We start from the raw sequence: 25271 nt of genomic DNA, 5'->3' as shown, positions 1-25271 counted from the left end.
CTCTCTCACCTTTTTAAGTGGGAGAACTTGCACAATTGGTGGCTGACTAAATACTTTTTTGCCCCACTGTATATATATATATATTTTACACACATACATACATAACGTTCAAAAGTTTGGCGTCACTTAGAAATGTCCTTGATTTTGAAAGAAAATAACATTATTTGTCCATTAAAATAACATCAAATTGATCAGAAATACAGTGTAGATGTTGTAAATGACTATTGTAGCTGGAAACGGCTTATTTTTTTATGGCATATCTACATTTGCAGAGGCCCATTATCAGCAACCATCACTCCTGTGTTCCAATGGCAACGTTGTGTTAGCTAATCCAAGTTAATCATTTTAAAATGCTAATTGATCATTAGAAAACCCTTTTGCAATTATGTTAGCACAGCTGAAAACTGTTGTTCTGATTAAAGAAGCAATAAAACTGTCCTTCTTTAGACTAGTTGAGTATCTGGAGCATCAGCATTTGTGGGTTCGATTACAGGCTCAAAATGGCCAGAAACAAAGAACTTTCTTCTGAAACTCGTCAGTCTATTCTTGTTCTGAGAAATGAAGGCTATTCCATGCGAGAAATTGCCAAGAAATTGAAGATCTCGTACAACGCTGTGTACTACTCCCTTCATAGAACAGCACAAACTGGCTCTAACCAGAATAAAAAGAGGAATGGGAGGCCCCGGTGCACAACTGAGCAAGAGGACAAGTACATTAGAGTGTCTAGTTTGAGAAACAGACGTCTCACAAGACCTCAAATACTGCAAAAAATGTAGCAAAACAATTAACCTTTTGTCCTGAATACAAAATGTTACACCATACAGAGCGGAAAGTATTCAGACCTCTCCTTATTTTTGTACATCCTGTTTCCATTGATCATCCTTGAAATGTGTCTACAACTTGATTGGAGTCCACACCTGTGGTAAATTCAATTGGTTGGACATGATTTGGAAAGGCACACAGCTGTCTATATAAAAGCCCCACAGTTGACATTGCATGTCAGAGAAATAACCAAGCCACGAAGTCAAAGGAATTTTCCGTAGAGCTCCGAGACAGGATTGTGTCGAGGCACAGATCTGGGGAAGGGTACCAAAACATTTCTGTAGCATTGAAGGTCCCCAAGAACACAGTGGCCTCCATCATTCTTAAACAGGAGAAGTGCGGAACCACCAAGACTCTTCCTAGAGCTATCGTTGGAGAAGGACCTTGGTCAGGGAGGTGACCAAGAACCCAATAGTCACTCTGAAAGAGCTCTAGAGTTGTGGAGATGGGAGAACCTTCCAGAAGGACAACCATCTCTACAGCACTCCACCAAATCAGGCCTTTATTGTTGAGTGGCCAGACGGAAGCCACTCCTCAGTAAAAGGCACATGACAGCCCACTTGGAGTTTTCCAAAAGGCACCTGAAGGACTCTCAGACCAGAGGAAACAAGATTCTCTTCTGGTCTGACGAAACCAAGATTGAACTCTTTGGCCTGAATGCCAAGCATCACGTCTGGAGAAAACCTGGCACCATCCCTACGGTGAAGCATGGTGGTGGCAGCATCATGCTGCTGGGATGTTTTTCAGAGGCAGGGACTGGGAGACTAGTCAGGATCAAGGGAAAGATGAACGGAGCAAAGTACAGAGATATCCTTGATGAAAACATGCTCCAGAGCACTCAGGACCTCAGACTGGGGCGAAGGTTCACCTTCCAACAGGACAACACAGGAGTGGCTTCAGGAAAAGTCTCTGAATGTCCTTGAGTGGCCCAGCAAGAGCCCGAACTTGAAGGCGAACATCTCTGGAGAGACCTGAAAATAGCTGTGCAGCATTGCTCCCCATCCAACCTGACAGATCTTGAGAGGATCTGCAGAGAAGAATGGGAGAAACTCCCCAAATACAGGTGTGCCAAGCTTGTAGCGTCATACCCAAGTTGGCTCGAGAATGTAATCGCTGCCAAAGGTGCTTCAACAAAGTACTGAGTAAAGGGTCTGAATACTTATGTACATGTGATACATACTGTACCAGTCCAAAGTTGTAGAACACCTACTCCTTCAAGGGTTTTTCTTTATTTTTTACTATTTTCTACATTGTGGAATAATAGTGAAGACATCAAAACTATGAAATAACACATATGGAATCATATAGTAACCAAAAAAGTGTTAAACAAATCAAAATATATTTCAGATTCTTCAAAGTAGCCACCCTTTGGCTTTTTTTTTTTTTTACCATATAAGTTTACTGAGAACACATTCTCATTTACAGCAACGACCTGGCGAATAGTTACAGGGGAGAGGAGGGGGGTGAATCAGGCAATTGTAAGCTGGGGATGATTAGGTGACCATGATGGTATGAGGGACAGCTTGGGAATTTAGCCAGAACACCAGGGTTAACACCCCTACTCTTACGATAAGTACCATGGGCTCTTTAGTGACAACAGAGAGTCAGGACACCCGTTTAACATCCCATCCGAAAGACGCCCCCCTACACAGGGCAGTGTCCCCAATCATTGCCCTGGGGCATTGGGATATGTTTTTTTATCTGAGGAAAGGGTGCCTCCTACTGGCCCTCCAACTCCACTTCCAGCAGCATCTGGTCTCCCATCCAGGGACTGACCAGGACCAACCCTGCTTAGCTTCAGAAGCAAGCCAGCAGTGGGATGCAGGGTGGTACACTGCAGCCTTGACAGATTTGCACACTCTTGGCATTCTCTCAACCAGCTTCACCTGGAATGCTTTTCCAACAGTCTTGAAGGAGTTCCCACATATGCTAAGCACCTGTTTGCTGCTGTTCCTGTCCAACTCATCCCAAACCATCTCAATTGGGTTGAGGTCAGGTGATTGTGGAGGCCAGGTCATCTGATGCAGCACTCCATCACTCTCCATCTTGGTCAAATAGTCCCTACACAGCCTGAAGGTGTGTTGGGTCATTGTCCTGTTGAAAAACAAATGGTCCCACCACTAAGTGCAAACCAGATGAGATTGCGTATCGCTGCAGAATGCTGGTTAAGTGTGACTTGAATTCTAAATAAATCACAGTGTCACCAGCAAAGCATCCCCACACCACCTCCTCCATGGTACACGATGGGAACCACACCTCCGGAGATCATCCGTTCACCTACTCTGCGTCTCACAAAGACATCAGACCAAAGGCCAGATTTCCACCGGTCTAATGTCCATTGTTAGTGTTTCTTGGCCCAAGCAAGTCTCTTCTTCATATTGGTGTCCTTTAGTAGTGGTTTCTTTGCAGCAATTTGACCATGAAGGCCTGATTCACACAGCTACCTCTGAACAGCTGATGTTGAGATGTGTCTGTTACTTGAACTCTGTGAAGCATTTATTTGGGCTGCAATTTCTGAGGCTGGTAACAATAATGAACTTATCCTCTGCAGCAGAGATAACTCTGGGTCTTCCTTTCCTGTGGCGGTCCTCATGAGATCCAGTTTCATCATAGCGCTTCATGGTTTTTGCGACAGCACTTGAAGAAACTTTCAAAGCTGTTGAAATTGTCCAGAATGACAGACTGATGGTCTGTCATTTCTCTTTGCTTATTTGAGCTGTTCTTGCCATAAAATGGACTAGGTATTTTACCAAATAGGGCTATCGTCTGTATACCACCCCTACCTTGTCACAATACAACTGATTGGCTCAAATGCATTAAGGAAAGACATTCCACAAATGAACTTTGAGCTGACAAGGTAAAAATCTGTCGTTCTGCCCCTCTGTTCCCCGGTAGGCTGTCATTGTAAATAAGAATTTGTTCTTAACTGGCCTGCCTAGTTAAATAAAAAAAACTGGCAAAATCCTGAAAGACAACCTGGTTCAGTCTGCTTTCCACCAGACACTGGGAGAGGAATTCACCTTTCAGCAGGACAATAACCTACAAACACAAGGCCAAATCTACACTGGAGCTGTTTACCAAGAAGACAGTGAATGTGGCTGAGTTACAGTTTTTTTTTGACAGCTTGAAAATCTATGACAAGACCTGAAAATGGTTGCCTAGCAATGATCAACAACCAATTTGACAGAACTTGAAGAATTTTTGAAAATAATGGATGGGCAAATGTTACACAATCCAGAGACTTAACCAGAAAGACTCTCAGCTGTAATCGCTGCCTAAGGTGATTCTAACACGTATTAACTCAGTGGGTTGAACACCTATCTAATCAATATATTAAAAACTATGTTGTTAAAATTGTTCTTCCACTTTGACAGAGTATTGTGTAGATCGTTGACAACAACAACAAAATAATTAAATCCGACTTTATAACAACAAAATGTGGAAAAAGTCCAGGCGTGTTTATACTTTCTGTAGACAGCTAGCTGAATCGGGTGTTATAGCTGAATCGGGTGTTACAGCTGAATCGGGTGTTACAGCTGAATCGGGTGTTACAGCTGAATCCGGTGTTACAGCTGAATCCGGTGTGACAGCTGAATCCGGTGTGACAGCTGAATCCGGTGTTACAGCTGAATCCGATGTGACAGCTGAATCCGATGTGACAGCTGAATCCGATGTGACAGCTCTGCATGTTTACAGGCCACCCCCCTGACCTCGTGTCCGTATTGTTTAAAACAGCTAGCTAGTGTCCTCAAGATACCTGCACCTACCAACATAGTAAACATGCTGCATATACCGTTAAGCTAGCCATCTATGATAGCCACAACAAACAATAAGGATATTCTCCATCCAAAACAGTTGCTCATCCAGCTTGACCATTACAATGTTTAGGCCAAGACAGTGCGCTTTCCAGAGGCAAATGTCAAACTAGCTTGTCTAACAAATCAAATAGTGTGATACTCTTTTGGGGGACATGATTTAGCGTTTACATTTTAGTAATTTAGCAGACGCTCGCCTCCTATCCTGAGCGACTTACAGTTGAAAAATCAACATTTCACATCCATATAATTACATGATCTATTGAATAGTAGCTAGCTTATATTTCCCTTCCTGCCCTACAATATAGCTATAATCGTTCAAATGTAGGAAGGTAAATCAGAGCTAGCCAAGACGAGCCGGTCATTTATGTCGACATACATATCTAGCTAGCTGGTTTAGCTAGATGAACTACTTATCCCATTACAAGCCTATTGTAACTTAGTTAGCTTGCTAGCTAGAAACGTCAATATCACACTCGGACGTAACCCTACGAAAACATCGCGTTTCAAGCAATCAACATATCTGATTTTATTTCACAGTGTAATGTCGAAGATCAGTACAGTAATGTGTTGAAATCCCACATAGGAGAGCAGATTATCCCGATGTAACGTTAACAGCTAGCTAGGAGCGATAAACTAACGTTAAAACTAACTAGGCCTTCATTGTTGTCCAACAAAACAGACGTAAGCAAACACACACAAGTAGGGAGCGGTTCCGGTCGGGAAACAGTCAACTCGGGTTGTAATAAAATTAAATCAAAAGTAGTTACATAATAAAAACGTATTTTCTTTCAATAACAAACACTTCCTTCAAAAGCTACGGGAACAAACGACGTAATGTCTCAGCTGCTAACCTGACGTAGCAGACGTAGAAAGCCCTGAAGTAGAAAGACCGTCATGGCTGGAAGGGATCAATATTTTGTGAGCATGTATTTTTCCTAGCAGGTTAGGATAATGCCGAGGTAAATACAGTTTCAGGTTAGATATTCGACGGATATTCGCCTGTAATTTTCCTTACGTCCACCAACAGCAGTTAGGGACCGTCAACATAGTGACAAATCGACATTTTCACATTTCAATAGCTCTTTAATTATTACTTCTAACACTTTCAAAACTGGTTGTAGCGAATCCGATGGACACACATTGCACACACTTTTTTTTTGTCGATTTACATCTCACACTATTTTAAATTATTTATTTACATTTTTGAATCTCAATAGCTCTTTGGTCATATGACCTACTGACTTCAAACAAGGTTCAGGATGTACACTCAGTGGGCCTACACATTGCACACCCTTGAGTTTGTCCATTCATAAGTGTAATACATACATTCATAAGTGTAATAATTTTTTATGACATACTGTGAAAACCTCTCTTGGCTGCTGGCTCTGTCACTTTCAGACATGCGCAGAGCAGACTGAAAGGGGAAGGGTAGCTCTTGACTTGAACCACTGGGGTTCTCTGTAAAGAGAGAGTAATCCAAAAGGCACAGACACACCCCTTGACTTTTAATTGGCACCCTTGACCTGTATGTATTCTCTCCTGATTGGTCTCCGTGGTGCTTAGTCAATGGGAACTCCGTTGCCAGCCCCATCATAACATTTTTACACAGTCTGGCTGTCTGACTAAAGTGCCAGTGGTATGAGAAGAGACATCCTCCTTTGTATTTATGGGGAACAAATATTTCCAAACACTTATCCTATCCTTGGACAGAAGGATAGGATAGAAGACACAATGCGTCAATTACGAATTACTATTCCGTGAGTAACCTCAACCTTGTGGGTCTGTGGGTGTTTGGGCCAATAAAGTGGCAACTCAATTCTACCACTGACTAGTCTCTCATGCCCCTATGAACGGGGACACAGGGCAATAGTTTTTAATCTAAACCAGCCCTTGTTTTACTGGAGTACACTAACCCCTCATTGGGACTCTTTTCTTGACACATAGTAGCAGTTTACCAGATAAGATGTCAAGAAGATCAAAAAAGTAGCTTGTTGTAAGGGTGTATTACGTCCTGTGCTGGCCATATTGTCATATCCATTTTGGATTCTGAATGGTAAAATCACAGCTGAAAAATGCCTCTATGTCAAATCAAATCAAATCAAATGTATTTATATAGCCCTTCGTACATCAGCTGATATCTCAAAGTGCTGTACAGAAACACAGCTTAAAACCACCAAACAGCAAGCAATGCAGATGTAGAAGCACAGTGGCTAGGAAAAACTCCCTAGAAAGGCCAAAACCCAGGAAGAAACCTAGAGAGGAACCAGGCTATGAGGGGTGGCCAGTCCTCTTCTGGCTGTGCCGGGTGGAGATTATAACAGAACATGGCCAAGATGTTCAAATGTTCATAAATGACCAGCATGGTCAAATAATAATAATCACAGTAGTTGTCTATGTATGTGTATACTGTATGTGGGAATGTCTGTCCTACATGTAGTGTTGATACATGGAATATTACTTAACTGCATATATCATAAATTGATATTGCAAATAGAAGTATTATGTTCAACAAGTGGCATTTTCAGATATTATTTTGACAAACACACTTTAACACACTTTGGTGCTTACAATTCATTCTCTATTGTCATTGATTTGATGGGCACTGTCATCCGTGATCTTTGTGATATGACTTTCTTTAAGCACGTACTGATGAAACTGTCACTTAATATATTTTTCTTAAACGTCTACAAACGCTCTACATGTACTCACACTGTGATAGGGTTGGATCCTCAATGCTACTTTTATTATTGTCCTGTAAATGGTTCAGTGCCTATAATTTAGGCTGTGTGTAGAATGGGGCATAAAGGGAATTACCTCTACTAGATTATAGTGATAAGGAAATCAGCATACAGTTTTGGCCTGTGTATTTATTTGCCTATAAACTAATCAGAATTCCTTTATGTTTACATTTTAAAAAAAAGAGAATACTTCAAAATGAGACGACTGGGTGGACATAAAGTGGAAAAGAGGGGAAATAACTCCCACCATGCAGCAGGACGCCTTCAGCTGTGGGGTCTTTGTAATGCAGGTTTGATAGTTATATTTTCAATAATGAATGGTTAGCTGTTATGTGACAATTAGGTTAAAAACTCTATTGAATTTTTGGGGTGTAGATGGCCAAGGAAGTTGCACAGAACTTCCCCAACATCCCCTCCCCAAACATCCCCTTCAAAAACACATGGAGCAACAGTGAAAAGAAATGGCTGAGGATTTTACTAAAAATGTCTGGTATGTAATGACATTTAGTTCAAAGTAAATGTTAATTCTTTATTTTTATGTAGTTGTGTGGGACAGCCATATGTTCAGTTCATGCCTATGATTTCAGAGTTCAACAAAGCCAACAACTGCTTTATGTGTGCCACTGATAAAGAACCTGGATGTGGCCCAAAGACTGACTGGGTTAGTAACTTTATTTAATATGTATATAATCTTTTGACAACAGTGACGGCATGTAAGACAATTTATGATATATTACAATGGATGGCTAATTCATCCTACTGCCTTGATATGTTATATTATTTGAAAGTTTGAAAAATTCATGTAAAATCGAGTGAGATGAAAATGGACAAACTCAAGGGTGTGCAATGTGTAGGCCCACTGAGAGGACATTCTGAACCTTGTTTGAGTCCAGTAGGTCACATGACTAAGGAGCGATTGAAATTCGAATGGTAAAAAAGTTTGTGCTTTGTTTACGCTCCCTAACTAATTCATCTAGGAATACAAAATGCTGCTCACATTTCCACACGTTTATTAGCTTTGGAAAGCAAATTCATGTCCAAATCATGAAAATAAGACCTGTGCAATGTCGTGTGCAAATTTTCCAACATAATGACACTTATTTGGAGTCTGTGGCTCAAGTGGTTTGAAAACTATTAAGGTTTGAATGGGCGAATATCCATCGAATATCCAACTTGAATCTGTTTTTACCTCAGACAGGATAATTAGGTTACGGTTAGGAAAATGGATAACGATTTGGCTAGGGTTAGCTAAAATGCCCACACAAAAAAAAAGTATGTCCTATTTCCGTTTTTCAGAGGTAACGGACGTTAGGTTGAAAACACTGAATCCACAGATAGAACAATGAGATGTAGTTACATGTCTTTAATGTATCCCTGAAAAACGTATTTTAGCGTTTTCTGGTGACTCCGCAACGGCAAATAATACCTATTATATTGACAAGTTAGTCGTGGAAACGCTAACTAACAAGGAACCGGTCGGACCATTCTAGCCAATGAGAGGGCAGATAAGTGTGTGAACAAGAGCCACAACTAAATAGTTTTACTCAAAGTTGCCGGAATGCCACATGCATGCACTTTTATCAACACATTTGTAACAGCCTAAACATTACGAAACAGCTATTAGATCAAATAAGCCTCATATTATTCGACACTCTCTCACAGACCTCCGTACAAAAAAATGGTTTTGGGTTGAGTAAATCCTCTCCCTTCGCCTCTTCCTCTCTGACATAATCTGCTGCTAAACTCTGAATTTACTCTGAAGTAAATATAGGAAGAGCTTGTGTACCAATGGATGGATTGGATTATGCTAAACCGCGGGTCACTGGTCTATGGCCCGTAACGTGAAATGGTTTAAAGCGGTAAGAGAAGAGTACACTTATCAACAGTAATCGGCACTGCTAGGTTGTTGTAATTTGTCAACAACAGTGGTGTAAAGTACTAGAACTGTGCCACTGTCTCTTATCTAGAAGAGAAAACGCTTCCTTTGAACTGTGTCTCTTATCTAGAAGAGAAACTGCTTCCATTGAACTGATTCTGTACATAAATACTACAATAACAAGGCACGTAAACAGAGAGGGTTCTACAAGTCCGCAGAGAGGGTTCTACAAGTCCACAGAGAGGGTTCTACAAGTCCACAGAGAGGGTTCTACAAGTCCACAGAGAGGGTTCTACAAGTCCACAGAGAGGGTTCTACAAGTCCACAGAGAGGGTTCTACAAGTACACAGAGAGGGTTCCACAAGTCCACAGAGAGGGTTCCACAAGTCCACAGAGAGGGTTCTACAAGTCCACAGAAAGGGTTCTACAAGTCCACAGAGAGGGTTCTACAAGTCCGCAGAGAGGGTTCTACAAGTCCACAGAGAGGGTTCTACAAGTCCACAGAGAGGGTTCTACAAGTCCACAGAGAGGGTTCTACAAGTCCACAGAGAGGGTTCTACAAGTCCACAGAGAGGGTTCTACAAGTTCACAGATAGGATTCTACAAGTCCACAGATAGGGTTCTACAAGTCCACAGAGAGTGTTCTACAAGTCCGCAGAGAGGGTTCTACAAGTCCGCAGAGAGGGTTCTACAAGTCCACAGAGAGGGTTCTACAAGTCCGCAGAGAGGGTTCTACAAATCCACAGAGAGGGTTCTACAAGTCCACAGAGAGGGTTCTACAAGTCCGCAGAGAGGGTTCTACAAGTCCACAGAGAGGGTTCTACAAGTCCACAGAGAGGGTTCTACAAGTCCACAGAGAGGGTTCTACAAGTCCACAGAGAGGGTTCTACAAGTTCACAGATAGGATTCTACAAGTCCACAGATAGGGTTCTACAAGTCCACAGAAAGGGTTCTACAAATGCTTTCCCCTCTCCGGTGAAAATTCCCTTGCAAATCAGATTGATCCATCATAAACTGGACGTACAATAAGTATAAACCACATAAGTAGCACCTTCTTGATATTAAGTTGCACCCCCTTCTGCCCTCAGAACAGCCTCAATTCGTCAGGGCATGGACTCTACAAGGTGTCGAAAGCGTTCCACAAGGATCGTTGCCCACGTTCACGCCAATGGTTCCCAAAGTTGTGTCAAGTTTGGTGGATGTCCTTTGGCTGGTGGTGGACTATTCTTGATACACACGGGAAACTGTTGAGCGTGAAAAACCCGGCATCATTGCAGTTCTTGACACAAACCGGTGTGCCTGACACCTACTACCATATCCCATTCAAAGGAACTTAAATCTGTTGTCTTACCCTTTCACCCTCTGAATGGCACATGTACACAATCCATGTCTCAATTGTCTCAAGGCTTAAAAATCCTTCTTTAACCTGTCTGTCTCCTCCCCTTCATCTACACAGATTGAAGTGGTTTTAACAAGTGACATCAATAAGGGATCATAGGTTTCACCTGGATTCACCTGGTCAGTCTATGTCCTGAAAAGAGCAGGTGTTCTTAATGTTTTGTACACTCAGTGTGCGTACCCTTTGTAGACATGAACACCTGCCCTGTAAATGTCAATACACGGCCCTGGCAATTCTCCTGAAGTGACCTACTATGCTATAGAAGTGACCTAGAAGTGTTTAACTCGTTCCATGGAAATTTCCTGCCTCACCTGAGAGTAGAGGAGGTGAGAGACCGCCCTTTCTGGGAAAATAACACCATTTAGTCTCCTCCCCCAAAGCTTAAAATAAGAGCACACACACTCTTCTCTCTCACACACAAAGTTTAATCGTCGGATAGTTGGTCGCTGTGCTGAAAATATTCCAGAACCTGTAAGTAAAATATTGCCTCTCATTGATAATGATAAAAGTGAAAAGGTTTGTCTATATCTGATAACTATGGATGTTATAAATGTGTGATATTTTTCAAGATATTTTTGTTCTTCATGTCTTCAGAAAAACTTGACAGCCTGTTGATATAAGATATGTTATTACATTAGATATGTTTACATAGTGCCAGTGATGAAGTCATCTAATTTAATTGAACATCTTAATGTCTTTTGCAGATTCCTGACCTACGCTCCTAAGCACAGATCTAGGATCAGCTCATCCTCATCAAATCCAAACCAGGACGTTTAGAATTCACAAGGGAAACACTGACCTCAGACCAGCGTTTAAACCCCACGTCTTCCTGCCTAGACACTGACTCTCTGTCCAGAGTTCCTCTGTGCTCCAGCCGTATATCCATCCAGCCATGGGTCTGATGAGCGAGGACATGGAGTGCTGCGTCTGCCTCCAGCCCTACTCTCGTAGGGAGAAGATCCCTCGGATGCTCCACTGTAAGCACACATTCTGTGGGCTGTGCTTGCAGGCGATGTCCAGGCTCCAGAGCTGCCTACTGACAGTATGCTGCCCCCTGTGCCGTTGTATCACCTGCACCGAGCCCAGCCTCACCGTGTCGGGGTCGCTGTGGGTTAACACTGAGATCTGGGACCAGATACTAGACACACAACAGGAAGAGGAGGAGGAGGAAGAGGAGGAAGAGTGGAAGGGAGCTAACAGACAGACACAGACCACTACCCAGTACACATGGTGAGTACCCCAGGCAAAGGTGGATGGATTGATAGACTGATTTAGAAACCTGGAGAAACCTTTCTCTGCTCTCTGCTCTTCCTCTCATTTTGTTCTGTCTCTGTTGCTCTCTCTGCTTTGCTGCAACTCTGCTTCTCTCTACAATGCTCTCTCTCGATTTAATGACATTAATTGTTGACCAGTTGAAAAAGGATTTTAGTGAAATGGATAACACGATTAAAGACAAACGCACAGCTCTACAAATAGCTGTTAATGATGATGGCATATTCAATGAACTGATGAAAACTAACCAAGCGCTCCAGGACAAGTTGTCTACAGAAATAAAGGAACTTAAAATCAAGAAATTCAACCAAGACAAAAAAGGCAAGGCCGAGGATAAAGTCTACTTCTGGAGAAACCCTGACAAGGGAGGTCCTGCTCCTCCTCTCCATGGCAGGCGCAGGAGGGATGCCGCTTACTTCCATCCACCCCCGTCTGATCAACACTCTACAACCAGCGCCTCATCGGCTTCCAGTGGTAGTTTTTTATTCAACGAGAGACTGGACGGACGGAAGGGCGGAGGTGGCCGCAGGCACGCACATCGACGAGATGCCGCACCCGACGGGGTAAGAAGAAACGACTATCAGAGGCAGAGGAGACCGTTCACACGGTCCCAGAACCCACGGGACTGAGTGTTTTCAATTTATCAAGCAAGATATTGAGCCCTGCCCATGTCTCTTTGCTTAATAAAGGGTTATCTTTTGTGCCTACGACCCAGTGCAACAACTTTGATGTTAAGGTAGACATGTTTAAGTTTTTTAGAAACATCCGTTTAAGGGAATACTTTAGCTCCCCTAATCCTGACATTTCTATTGAACCAGTATGTTGCTCACCTGCACATACTCTGACTCCTTTTAGAAGCAAGAGTTATTTTATACCTCCAACCAATCGCAATCACTCTATCGAGACATATTGTAGACGTGTTGAAAAAGATGTTGCGCAACCTCCTTAAGAACAAACAGGAGTCCAAATCTTTCCACAATTTACATAAGGATGAAAAACAAGCTTTGCTTGATTTACAATCCGATACCTCAGTCCTTATTCGTCCTGCTGACAAGGGTGGGTTCGGTTGTACTTATGGATAGGGCAGCTTATGTAAATGAGTGTCACAGACAGCTGCTTGGACAACACCTTTTACAAGAAACTCAGAAGTGACCCCACTTCTCAATTTCAGAATACTATCTTAACTGTCCTAGATGGGGTATTTAGGTTGTGGTCAGATAACCAAAAAAGAACATGACTTTTTGGCTATTCAACACCCTAAAATTGCCACTTTCTATACTTTGCCGAAATTACACAAGAATGTTACTAACCTCCAGGGCGCCCTATTGTAGCGGGCATGGATGCAGTAACGGCCCTCTTTCTACTTTTGTTGACTTTTTTATTAGACCACTCGCAGAACAGCTCCCCTCCTTTGTAAAGGACACCAGCAGTATGATCTCTATCATAGAATCTCTTGATCCTCTCCCTGAGAACACGTTGTTAGTTACTTTTGATGTTGAGTCGTTATACACTAATATTCCACACGAGGGCGGTATTGAAGCTATGGAACATTTTCTTCTGCAACGTGACCCCAATAAACTACCTTCCAGTGAATGCATTATAACATTGGCTGAAATAGTACTTACACACAACTATTTCATGTTTCTAAATGATTTCTTTATTCAGACGAAGGGTACTGCTATGGGATCCCCCATGGCTCCTAACTATGCTAAGGGTTAGGGTTAGGGTTAGGGTTAGGGTTAGGGTTAGGGTTAGGGTTAGGGTTAGGGTTAGGGTTAGGGTTAGGGTTAGACGAAGGGTACTGCTATGGGATCCCCCATGGCTCCTAACTATGCTAAGGGTTAGGGTTAGGGTTAGGGTTAGGGTTAGGGTTAGACGAAGGGTACTGCTATGGGATCCCCCATGGCTCCTAACTATGCTAATTTGTATGTGGGTTACATGGAGAAACAGTACATTTTCAATCCTCTCAAAAATGTTTTCTTGCCTAACATCATTATTTGGAAACGGTATATTGATGATATTTTTGTTCTATGGAGGGGTGATGCAAAACAGCTCCAGGCGTTCCCTGATTTTCTTAACTCCTGTTCTGAACATTTGAGATTTACTATGCAATCTGACACACGTCAAATCAGTTTTCTTGATCTTCTGATCTTGTGTGAAAATAATGTTCTATACACTGATCTTTACAGGAAACCTACTGATCGTAACAGTTTGTTGAGGGCTGACAGTTGTCACCCACTTCCCTTGAAAAATAGTTTGCCCTACAGCCAATTCTGTCGAATCAAAAGAATTTGCAAAAAACAATCAGATTTCGACAGAAATATGGCTGAGACGCAAAGAAAGTTCAAGGAGAGGGGGTACAAAAATGATCAGATTAATAATGCCATTGTTAGGGTTGCGAAAGTTCAACTGAGATAGGAACACTAGCACACCTGAACTTGGTTAAAATAATTGTTTAATTCAAAAGTTAATAAATGGCAAATAAATTTTTCGTATATACGGGTTCACTGCACCACCCCGCAGGGTGGAACAGAGAAGACACTTGTTCCTGACAAAGATAGTATATTATACTCGTGACAGAGATTAGTTCCCACTTCCGAGCCGGCCTGTCAGAGTAGAGACTGGGCGTGGTTTAGACTCACCCAGCCTATCGTTGATGTTGGCACATAAGCTGGTCCCAGCTTCTTTGCGCTTTCTGGTGTCCCTTCATTGTTGCTGTGTAGATTACGCTCCTTCACCCCAGAGACTGGGGTCAGACAGTTTTATAACATTGTCTGAGATATCTGCACCTGTATACATTGTCCACTGTTCTCGCTCAAGGCTAACTACAGCTTCCCAGCTTCTTATCTGAGCTAACTGTTACTTCCAGCACACACACACACTTTTCAGACTGATACATTTGTGGCATACACACACATATTTCACACAGTACAGCGCTCTCTTTAACACACACACATTTCAGGCTGATATTCATGGTTAGGCCCTGAGCACTGGTAAAAGTGAGAACAATGGAAAATGCAGGTTCACAAGAGTCAGTAATTCAAACTTTAATGCATAAGAAGCCCTACTAGCTTATAGTTAGTTAAGCATGTCAAAAAACCTTATAAAACCCCACACCATTGAGAAAATTCAAAACAAAACGAGACATGACCTTTTTCAAGGGCAGTCTCGCAAAAAGACGCATTCTTGCATTCTAACTACCCGCTATTCAAAGCGCTCTGAACAAATTAAGGGAATCGTTCACAAACATTGGCATATTCTAAAATCCGATGATAGTCTCGGTAATGTGTTTTCTGACCTTCCCTTGGTCGTATTTTCGCGGGGCAGAAATCTCTGAGACCAATTGGTACACTCTGATTTAACCCCCCAAGATATTCCTGAACAACGTCTATTTGCGCCCCTACTGGATGGAAATTATAAGTGTAATGGCTGTGCCCAGGGACATCGATCCCAATCAAAGGTGTTATTACGTGCTCCACTAAGGCAGTTATTTATCTTATAACTTGTCCTTGTGGTAAAAATTATGTGGGTAAAACAAAGCGTGAATTAAAAGTACGTATCTCAGAGCATCGTAGCACCATTAGGTGCAAAAACTTGACCTACCCAGTTGCGGCCCACTTTTTGGAGGCAGGCCACTCGATTTCATCTTTGCGTTATATTGGCATCGAACATGTCACCCTCCCTAGGAGAGGGGGTGACCTTGATAATTTATTGTTAAGACGAGAGGCTGCTTGGATATTTAATTTAAAGACCCTTGCTCCCTTCGGTCTTAACGTGGACTTTGATCTGAAGCCATTCTTGTGATTGTTGTGATTGTTGTGACTTTGCCATTGTGGTTGTTTGTAGGCTTGTGTGGTCTTTAGTGAGTCTATGATCGTATGCTATCCATTTCTATTTATTGTATGTTGCTCATTCTATGCCGTTTTAATATGAGAAATTAACCAATGATATTAGGCCACTGTTGGCCATGATTACAGACACCTGTGTGTCTTGACACTATATATAAACGAGACAACCCGCAGTGTCTGTGATTGTACCCTGATGAAGACAGCTTGCCTGTCGAAACGTTGGTAAATGAAATATTTTTGCATCTGAGCTCCTAGAGTGTGCGGCTCTCCTTTATTTTCAGGTATTACTTTAGGTGACAGTTTCCTTACGTTGATCGTATTATGATCGTATTATGCAGCTAGTACAGCTTCCTTTTTAGGTTCAGAAGTCTGTTCAATTACTAAATTGTAACACTCTCTCTCTCTCTCTCTCTACTCTGTTTATTTCCCCCTACTCTCCTGTCCTCCAGGTCTCCATCAAGGCATTGTGGCCTGAGGATCAAACTACAGAATTTCCTGAGGAGGATGAAGCACAATGTACTGTAAACCGAGAAGACGAAGAGCAGAGAAGAAGAAGACTGTATTTGACCATTTCAGAGTAGGAGATACTCATTGAGTAATGAAGATAATTCACCAAACAGGACCGACCGGTGATTTTCCATAATGAAGCAAGATTGAACCAATTATTAATATGCTTTGGGTTTGATTGACTTTGGGTATGTGTAATGTTCTCAGTCAACTTACCTGGTAAAATAAGGATTAAATTATAATATTAATAATAAAGGATGGATTGGGGGAGGGAATAAAAAATACGATTTTAAATGGATTGAGGATGAAAGAAAGATGAAGGAAGTTATGGAAGGAAGGAAGTTATGGAAGGAAGGAAGGAAGTTATGGAAGGAAGGAAGGAAGTTATGGAAGGAAGGAAGGAAGTAAGTTATGGAAGGAAGGAAGGAAGTAAGTTATGGAAGGAAGGAAGGAAGTTATGGAAGGAAGGAAGGAAGTTATGGAAGGAAGGAAGGACGGAAGGAAGTTATGGAAGGAAGGAAGGAAGTAAGTTATGTAAGGAAGGAAGGAAGTTATGGACGGACGGACAGACAGATAGAGGGGTGAAGGTTAGAGACTGTATGCTGTACAATGTGTGCCGTTTACAATACAATATACTGTGAACAATGTTTATAATAGGTGTTTAATGATTTGATAAAAGGTGTATTACTGCGTGAAGGGAAGTGGATGTGTAGTATTTATTGTTACATCATTTAGAACAGTTTCATATTGCAGAGTGTTGTTTTTATCAATGTAATTGTCTGCATCATTTCCAATCCCCCATATAAGGGAAGTGGGATTTGTTCATCCTCATTTGACATGTTTTATTTATCTGTTCTGTTTGAAGAGCATGTTTTTATACTGGAATTATATTTATTGGTTAATAAATACATCCACTTTAAAATAACCCTGTCTTAGAGTTGTGAAATTGCTTATTATTATCATTACATTAGGAAAGTAACTGTCCGATATCCAACTATTTATGGCCCCCAAATAGAGTTGTGGGTGTTAATCCACTACACATTCTACCCTACTATTTCCTACAACACAAAACAAACCCAAAACATTCCACTGTCCTTGGTTGTGGTGTGTGCAGTACATGACTGAAATCCCTCTCTGTCGTCATCATGTTTCAGAGAACCCTGTACGCATTCTAGCATATGAGATTCCCTAAAAACACATCAGTTCGATAAAGCTATGACCAAAATGTACTTTTTCGTAGCAGGTTAGGAGAATTTACACAGCAGGTTAGGAGAGTTAACGTTGCTGGTTAGGAGAATGAGGTTAAGGTTAGGAAAAGGCTTAGGGTTAGCGAGAATGCTCTCCTAACCAGCTACAAAAGTCACTTCTGGTCGTAGCTGTATCGAAGTGGTGTGTTTTTAGGAAGTCCTTCTGTGATTGGTGGAACTCATGTCTGTTTTGTTTGTGTACGTTTCAATACATGGTGTGAGTTATTGCATTGGTCACTAGGCTGTCTTGAAACCATGAAAAAGCTCTTCAAATAGACAGACAGGTTGTGTCTGAAATGGCCCCTATTCCTTATATAGTATACTACTAATGACCAGGGACAGATAGTACAGTATATAGTATACTACTTTTGACCAGGGCCCGACTAGTACATTATATAGTATACTACTTTTGACCAGGGACCGGATAGTACAGTAATGACCAGGGACCGGCTAGTACAGTATATAGTATACTACTAGTGACCAGGGACCGGCTAGTACAGTATATAGTATACTACTAATGACCAGGGACCGGCTAGTACAGTATATAGTATATTACTAATGACCAGGGACCGGATAGTACAGTATAGAGTATACTACTTTTGACCAGGGCCCATCTAGTACAGTGTATAGTACTTTTGACCAGGGCCCATCTAGTACAGTATATAGTATACTACTTCAACCAGGGACCGGCTAGTACAGTATATAGTATACTATTTTTGACCAGGGCCCGGATAGTGCAGTATATAGTATACTACGTTTGACAAGGGACCGGCTAGTACAGTATATAGTATAGTACTTTTGACCAGGGCCCGGCTAGTACAGTATATAGTATACTACTTTTGACCAGGGTCCAGCTAGTGCAGTATATAGTATACTACTTTTGACCAGGGTCCAGCTAGTGCAGTATATAGTATACTACTTTTTACCAGGGCCCGGCTAGTAAAGTATATAGTATAGTACTTTTGACCAGGGCCCGGCTAGTGCAGTATATAGTATACTACTTTTGAGTAGGGTCCGGATAGTGCAGTATATAGTATAGTACTTTTGACCAGGGACCGGCTAGTACAGTATATAGTATACTACTAATGACCAGGGACCGGGTAGTACAGTATACAGTATACTACTAATGACCAGGGACCGGCTAGTACATCATACAGTATACTACTAATGACCAGGGCCCGGCTAGTACAGTATATAGTATACTACTTTTGACCAGGGCCCATCTAGTACAGTGTATAGTACTTTTGACCAGGGCCCATCTAGTACAGTATATAGTATCCTACTTCAACCAGGGACCGGCTAGTACAGTATATAGTATACTACTTTTGACCAGGGCCCGGATAGTGCAGTATATAGTATACTACGTTTGACAAGGGACCGGCTAGTACAGTATATAGTATACTACTTTTGACCAGGGTCCAGCTAGTGCAGTATATAGTATACTACTTTTGACCAGGGTCCAGCTAGTGCAGTATATAGTATACTACTTTTTACCAGGGCCCGGCTAGTACAGTATATAGTATAGTACTTTTGACCAGGGCCCGGCTAGTGCAGTATATAGTATACTACTTTTGAGTAGGGTCCGGATAGTGCAGTATATAGTATAGTACTTTTGACCAGGTACCGGCTAGTGCAGTATATAGTATACTACTTTTGACCAGGGACCAGCTGGTACAATATATAGTATACTACTAATGAACAGGGCCCGGCTAGTACAGTATACAGTATACTACTTTTGACCAGGGACTGAATAGTACATTATACTGTACAGGGAATAGCATGCCATTTCAGACAGATGGCGACATGAGTTGACACGTCCTGGGTTGTGTTTGTTGTCAGTCAGTCAACCCATGAGCCAATCAGTTCAGTTCGGCTTCGTGAGTCTCCCTAACTGTGGTTATACAGGGATTTAGAGACCAATATGTTTAAACATCCAATGGACTTAGCTGACTAGTATAGCAACAACACAACAGTCTGTATAGACCCTAATGAGGAGACAACAGTCTATATAGACCATAATGAGGAGACAACAGTCTATATAGACCCTAATGAGGAGACAACAGTCTATATAGACCCTAATGAGGAGACAACAGTCTATTTAGACCATAATGAGGAGACAACAGTCTATTTAGACCATAATGAGGAGACAACAGTCTATATAGACCCTAATGAGGAGACAACAGTCTATTTAGACCATAATGAGGAGACAACAGTCTATATAGACCATAATGAGGAGACAACAGTCTATATAGACAATAATGAGGAGACAACAGTCTATATAGACCATAATGAGGACACAACAGTCTATTTAGACCATAATGAGGAGACAACAGTCTATATAGACCCTAATGAGGAGACAACAGTCTATATAGACCATAATGAGGAGAAAACAGTCTATATAGACCATAATGAGGAGACAACAGTCTATATAGACCCTAATGAGGACACAACAGTCTATTTAGACCATAATGAGGAGACAACAGTCTATATAGACCCTAATGAGGAGACAACAGTCTATATAGACCATAATGAGGAGAAAACAGTCTATATAGACCATAATGAGGAGACAACAGTCTATATAGACCATAATGAGGAGACAACAGTCTATTTAGACCATAATGAGGAGACAACAGTCTATATAGACCCTAATGAGGAGACAACAGTCTATATAGACCATAATGAGGAGAAAACAGTCTATATAGACCATAATGAGGAGACAACAGTCTATATAGACCATAATGAGGAGACAACAGTCTATATAGACCCTAATGAGGACACAACAGTCTATTTAGACCATAATGAGGAGACAACAGTCTATATAGACCCTAATGAGGAGACAACAGTCTATATAGACCATAATGAGGAGAAAACAGTCTATATAGACCATAATGAGGAGACAACAGTCTATATAGACCATAATGAGGAGACAACAGTCTATATAGACCATAATGAGGAGACAACAGTCTATATAGACCCTAATGAGGAGACAACAGTCTATATAGACCATAATGAGAAGACAACAGTCTATATAGACCCTAATGAGGAGACAACAGTCTATATAGGCCATAATGAGGAGACAACAGCCCTGTATATATAAACTTTGTTTAATATGTATATTTTATGGCTCCTTTTTGGTTTATTTTACTTTTCTTGATAATTGTAGCCTTGAGGTGTCTATCAGAGAAGTAGGCAGCTCTGTTGTCCCTGTGTGTGTCCCAATTGCTACCCTATTCCATATGTAGTGCACTCCTTTTGACCAGAGCCTTTGCCTTTAAAGTAGTGCACTATGTAGGGAATAGGGTTCCATTTGGGACAAAGTCCCTGTGTTACCAAACAGGGCTGACGGTAGAGCTGGTTACCGTCCCTGGCTAGCAGAATTACTCATCATTTACTGTCATTTAGCTCACGTTGTTTTAGTGTGCAGCTTACTCATTACTTCAGGAAGCAGAAAAATAACAATTAGAAACTATCAGAAGACTTTGACAAAGCTCTTTCAGTCTCTTGTTCTGGCCCTTTAATGATAGGAATTCATTTGGGAGATACATCCACATTTCCTGCTTAATTATGTGACGATTTTAAAGAACAAATGTTTGGTGGTTCTTTTTACTTTGTGTTTGTTTGTGTGTCTGTTGTGCGTGGCTCTTAGCTGACATTGTGAATAGACAGGTGTGAATCACCTGGAATTTCCAGTTGAACAAATAGTAGAGCCGTCACAAATTGTGATTTCAAAATCAATCCGGTTTATTTCCAAGTTTCAACAGGGAGACTGTTTTCTAATTGACTGGTTGGGATGTTGTTTACAAGGTTTCCACTGAACTTGTGACTTGATTTTATTAGAAACACGTGACTTTAAAACAATAACAACACAGCAGCCTGAAACTCTCCTGATTGGTGTTTCATTCATCCATCAAGTCATCAGATTTTTATGGTAAAACTACTGGATAGCCCACTCACTCATTAACACCTGACATTTCCATGGAGTCCTGGGATCCATATGAACTATAACAAACGTCATCCACAATATACAGGTATACCATATACTGTAAGATAAGTGAGTCATTAAAGGGTTAAGGAGAAGTTCAACAACTGCTTCCATTGAACTGTGTCACTGTCTCTAATCTATAAGAGTTATGGCTTCCACTGAAATGATTCTGTACATAAATACTACAATAACCAGGAACGTACACAGAGAGGGTTCTACAAGTCCACAGAGAGGGTTCTACAAGTCCACAGAGAGTGTTCTACAAGTCCACAGAGAGGGTTCTACAAGTCCGCAGAGAGAGTTCTACAAGTCCACAGAGAGGGTTCTACAAGTCCACAGAGAGGGTTCTACAACTCCACAGAGAGGGTTCTACAAGTCCACAGAGAGAGTTCTACAAGTCCACAGAGAGGGTTCTACAAGTACACAGAGAGGGTTCTACAAGTCCACAGAGAGGGTTCTACAAGTCCACAGAGAGGGTTGTACAAGTCCACAGACAGGGTTCTACAAGTCCACAGAGAGGGTTCTACAAGTCTACAGATAGGCTTCTACAAGTCCACAGACATGGTTCTACAGTCCACAGAAAGGATTCTACAAGTCCACAGATAGGGTTATTCAAGTCCACAGAAAGGGTTCTACAAGTCCACAGAAAGGGTAAGTCCACAGAAAGGGCATGTCCACAGAAAGGATTCTACAAGTCCACAGAATGGGTTCTACAAATGCTACCCCCTCTCTTGTGAAAATTCCCCCACAAAAGATTGATCCATCATAAACTGGACGTACACTGAGTGAACCAAACATTAGGAACACCTTTTGTAAAAGAAAGAGCAGGTGTTCTTAATGTTTTGTACACTCAGTGTACGTGCCCTTTGTAGACATGAACACCTGCCCTGTAAATGTCAATACACGGCCCTGGCAATTCTCCTGAAGGGACCTACTATGCTATAGAAGTGACCTAGAAGTGTTTAACTCGTTCCATGGTACTTTCCTGCCTCACCTGAGAGTAGAGGAGGTGAGAGACCGCCCTTTCTGGGAAAATAACACCATTTAGTCTCCTCCCCCAAAGCTTAAAATAAGAGCACACACACTCTTCTCTCACACACACAAAGTTTAGTCGTCGGATAGTTGGTCGCTGTGCTGAAAATATTCCAGAACCTGTAAGTAAAATATTGCCTCTCATTGATAATGATAAAGTGAAAAGGTTTGTCTATATCTGATAACTATGGATGTTATAAATGTGTGTGATATTTTTCAAGATATTTTTGTTCTTCATGTCTTCAGAAAAACCTGACAGCCTGTTGATTTAAGATATGTTATTACATTAGATATGTTTACATAGTGCCAGTGATGAAGTCACTGAGTCTAATTTAATTTAACATCTTAATGTCTTTTGCAGATTCCTGACCTACGCGCCTAAGCACAGATCTAGGATCAGCTCATCCTCATCAAATCCAAACCAGGACGTTTAGAATTCACAAGGGGAACACTGACCTCAGACCAGCGTTTAAACCCCACGTCTTCCTGCCTAGACACTGACTCTCTGTCCAGAGTTCCTCTGTGCTCCAGCCGTATATCCATCCAGCCAGCCATCCATCCAGCCATGGGTCTGATGAGCGAGGACATGGAGTGCTGCGTCTGCCTCCAGCCCTACTCTCGTAGGGAGAAGATCCCTCGGATGCTCCACTGTAAGCACACATTCTGTGGGCTGTGCTTGCAGGCGATGTCCAGGCTCCAGAGCGGCCTACTGACAGTATGCTGCCCCCTGTGCCGTTGGATCACCTGCACCGTGCCCAGCCTCACCCTGTCGGGGTCGCTGTGGGTTAACACTGAGATCTGGGACCAGATACTAGACACACAACAGGAAGAGGAGGAGGAAGAGAGGAAGGAAGCTAACAGACAGACACAGACCACTACACAGTACACATGGTGAGTACCCCAGGCAAAGGTGGATGGATTGATAGACTGATTTAGAAACCTGGAGAAACCTTCCTCTGCTCCCTGCTCTTCCTCTCATTTTGTTCTGTCTCTGTTGCTCTCTCTCTGCCATCACTCTCTGCCATTACTCTCTGCCATCACTCTCTCTTTTGCTGCACTCTGCTCTCTCTCTCACGTTTTCTCTCTCTCTGCTATCACTCTCTCTCATATCTCACTTGTTCTCTCTCTCTCTCTTTCTCCTCTGCTCTCTCCCTTTCTGTATCACTATATCTGTTGGTCTTGATTTCTCTCTTCATCAGTTGTATTATTGTACTGTGATGGTATTACTTTAGGTCACAGTTTCTTACGTTGATCGTATTATGCAGCTAGTACAGCTCCCTTTTTAGGTTCAGAAGTCTGTTCAATTACTAAATTGTAATTCTGTCCGTCTCTCTCTCTCTCTCTCTCTCTCTCTCTCTCTCTCTCTCTCTATCTCTCTCTCTCTCTCTCTATCTCTCTCTCTCTCTCTCTCTCTCTCTCTCTCTCTCTCTCTCTCTCTCTCTCTCTCTCTCTCTCTCTCTCTCTCTCTCTCTCTCTCCTCATCTCTCTCTCTCCTCTCTCTCTCTCTCTCTCTCTCTCTACTCTGTTTATTTCCCCTACTCTCCTGTCCTCCAGGTCTCCATCAAAGCATTGTGGCCTGAGGATCAAACTACAGAATTTCCTGAGGAGGATGAAGCACAATGTACTGTAAAACCGAGAAGACGAAGAGCAGAGAAGAAGAAGACTGGATTTGACCATTTCAGAGTAGGAGATACTCATTGAGTAATGAAGATAATTCACCAAAACAGGACCGACCGGTGATTTTCAAAAATGAGGCAAGATTGAACCAATTATTAATATGCTTGGGTTTGATTGACTTTGGGTATGTGTAATGTTCTCAGTCAACAGTCCTGGTAAAATAAGGGTTAAATAATAATATTAATAATAAAGGATGGATTGGGGGAGGGAATAAAAAATAAGATTTTAAATGGATTGAGGATGAAAGAAAGATGAAGGAAGTTATGGAAGGAAGGAAGGAAGGAAGTTATGGAAGGAAGGAAGGAAGTTATGGAAGGAAGGAAGGAAGTTATGGAAGGAAGGAAGAAGTTATGGAAGGAAGGAAGTTAGGAAGGAAGGAAGGAAGGAAGTTATGGAATGAAGGAAGGAAGTTATGGAATGAAGGAAGGAAGTTATGGAAGGAAGGAAGGAAGGAAGTTATGGAATGAAGGAAGGAAGTTATGGAAGGAAGTAAGTTATGGAAGGAAGGAAGGAAGTTATGGACGGACGGACGGACGGACGGACGGACGGACGGACGGACGGACGGACGGACGGACAGACAGACAGACAGACAGATAGAGGGGTGAAGGTTAGAGACTGTGCAATGTGTGCCGTTTACAATACAATATACTGTGAACTATGTTTCTAATAGATGTTTAATGATTTGATAAAAGGTGTATTACTGCGTGAAGGGAAGTGGATGTGTAGTATTTATTATTACATCATTTAGAACAGTTTCATATTGCAGAGTGTTGTTTTATCAATGTAATTGTCTGCATCATTTCCAATCCCCCATATAAGGGAAGTGGGATTTGTTCATCCTCATTTGACATGTTTTATTTATCTGTTCTGTTTGAAGAACATGTTTTTTATACTGGAAATATATTTATTGGTTAATAAATACATCCACTTTAAAATAACCCTGTCTTAGAGTTGTGAAATTGCTTATTATTATCATTACATTAGGAAAGTAACTGTCCGATATCCAACTATTTATGGCCCCCAAATAGAGTTGTGGGTGTTAATCCACTACAC

At 41.7% G+C, this 25271-nt stretch overlaps 1 protein-coding gene across 1 annotated transcript; it reads left to right on the top strand.

Annotated features, from left to right (window-relative positions):
* The first annotated feature begins 22630 nt into the window (after window positions 1–22630).
* On the top strand, window positions 22631–24171 carry LOC120038271 (RING finger protein 224-like). The gene is made up of 3 exons (XM_038984093.1): window positions 22631–22663; window positions 22925–23432; window positions 24096–24171. Exons 2-3 carry the CDS (start codon window positions 23107–23109, stop codon window positions 24169–24171), a joined length of 402 nt encoding a protein of 133 aa, XP_038840021.1. The 5' UTR covers window positions 22631–22663; window positions 22925–23106.
* The last annotated feature ends 1100 nt before the right edge of the window (window positions 24172–25271 follow it).

This window comes from Salvelinus namaycush, unplaced genomic scaffold, assembly GCF_016432855.1.
Source record: "Salvelinus namaycush isolate Seneca unplaced genomic scaffold, SaNama_1.0 Scaffold212, whole genome shotgun sequence".
In the NCBI taxonomy this organism is placed as follows: Eukaryota; Metazoa; Chordata; class Actinopteri; order Salmoniformes; family Salmonidae; genus Salvelinus; species Salvelinus namaycush.
Note: the sequence above shows the minus strand (reverse complement) of the source record. Positions and strands in the feature narration are given on the sequence as shown.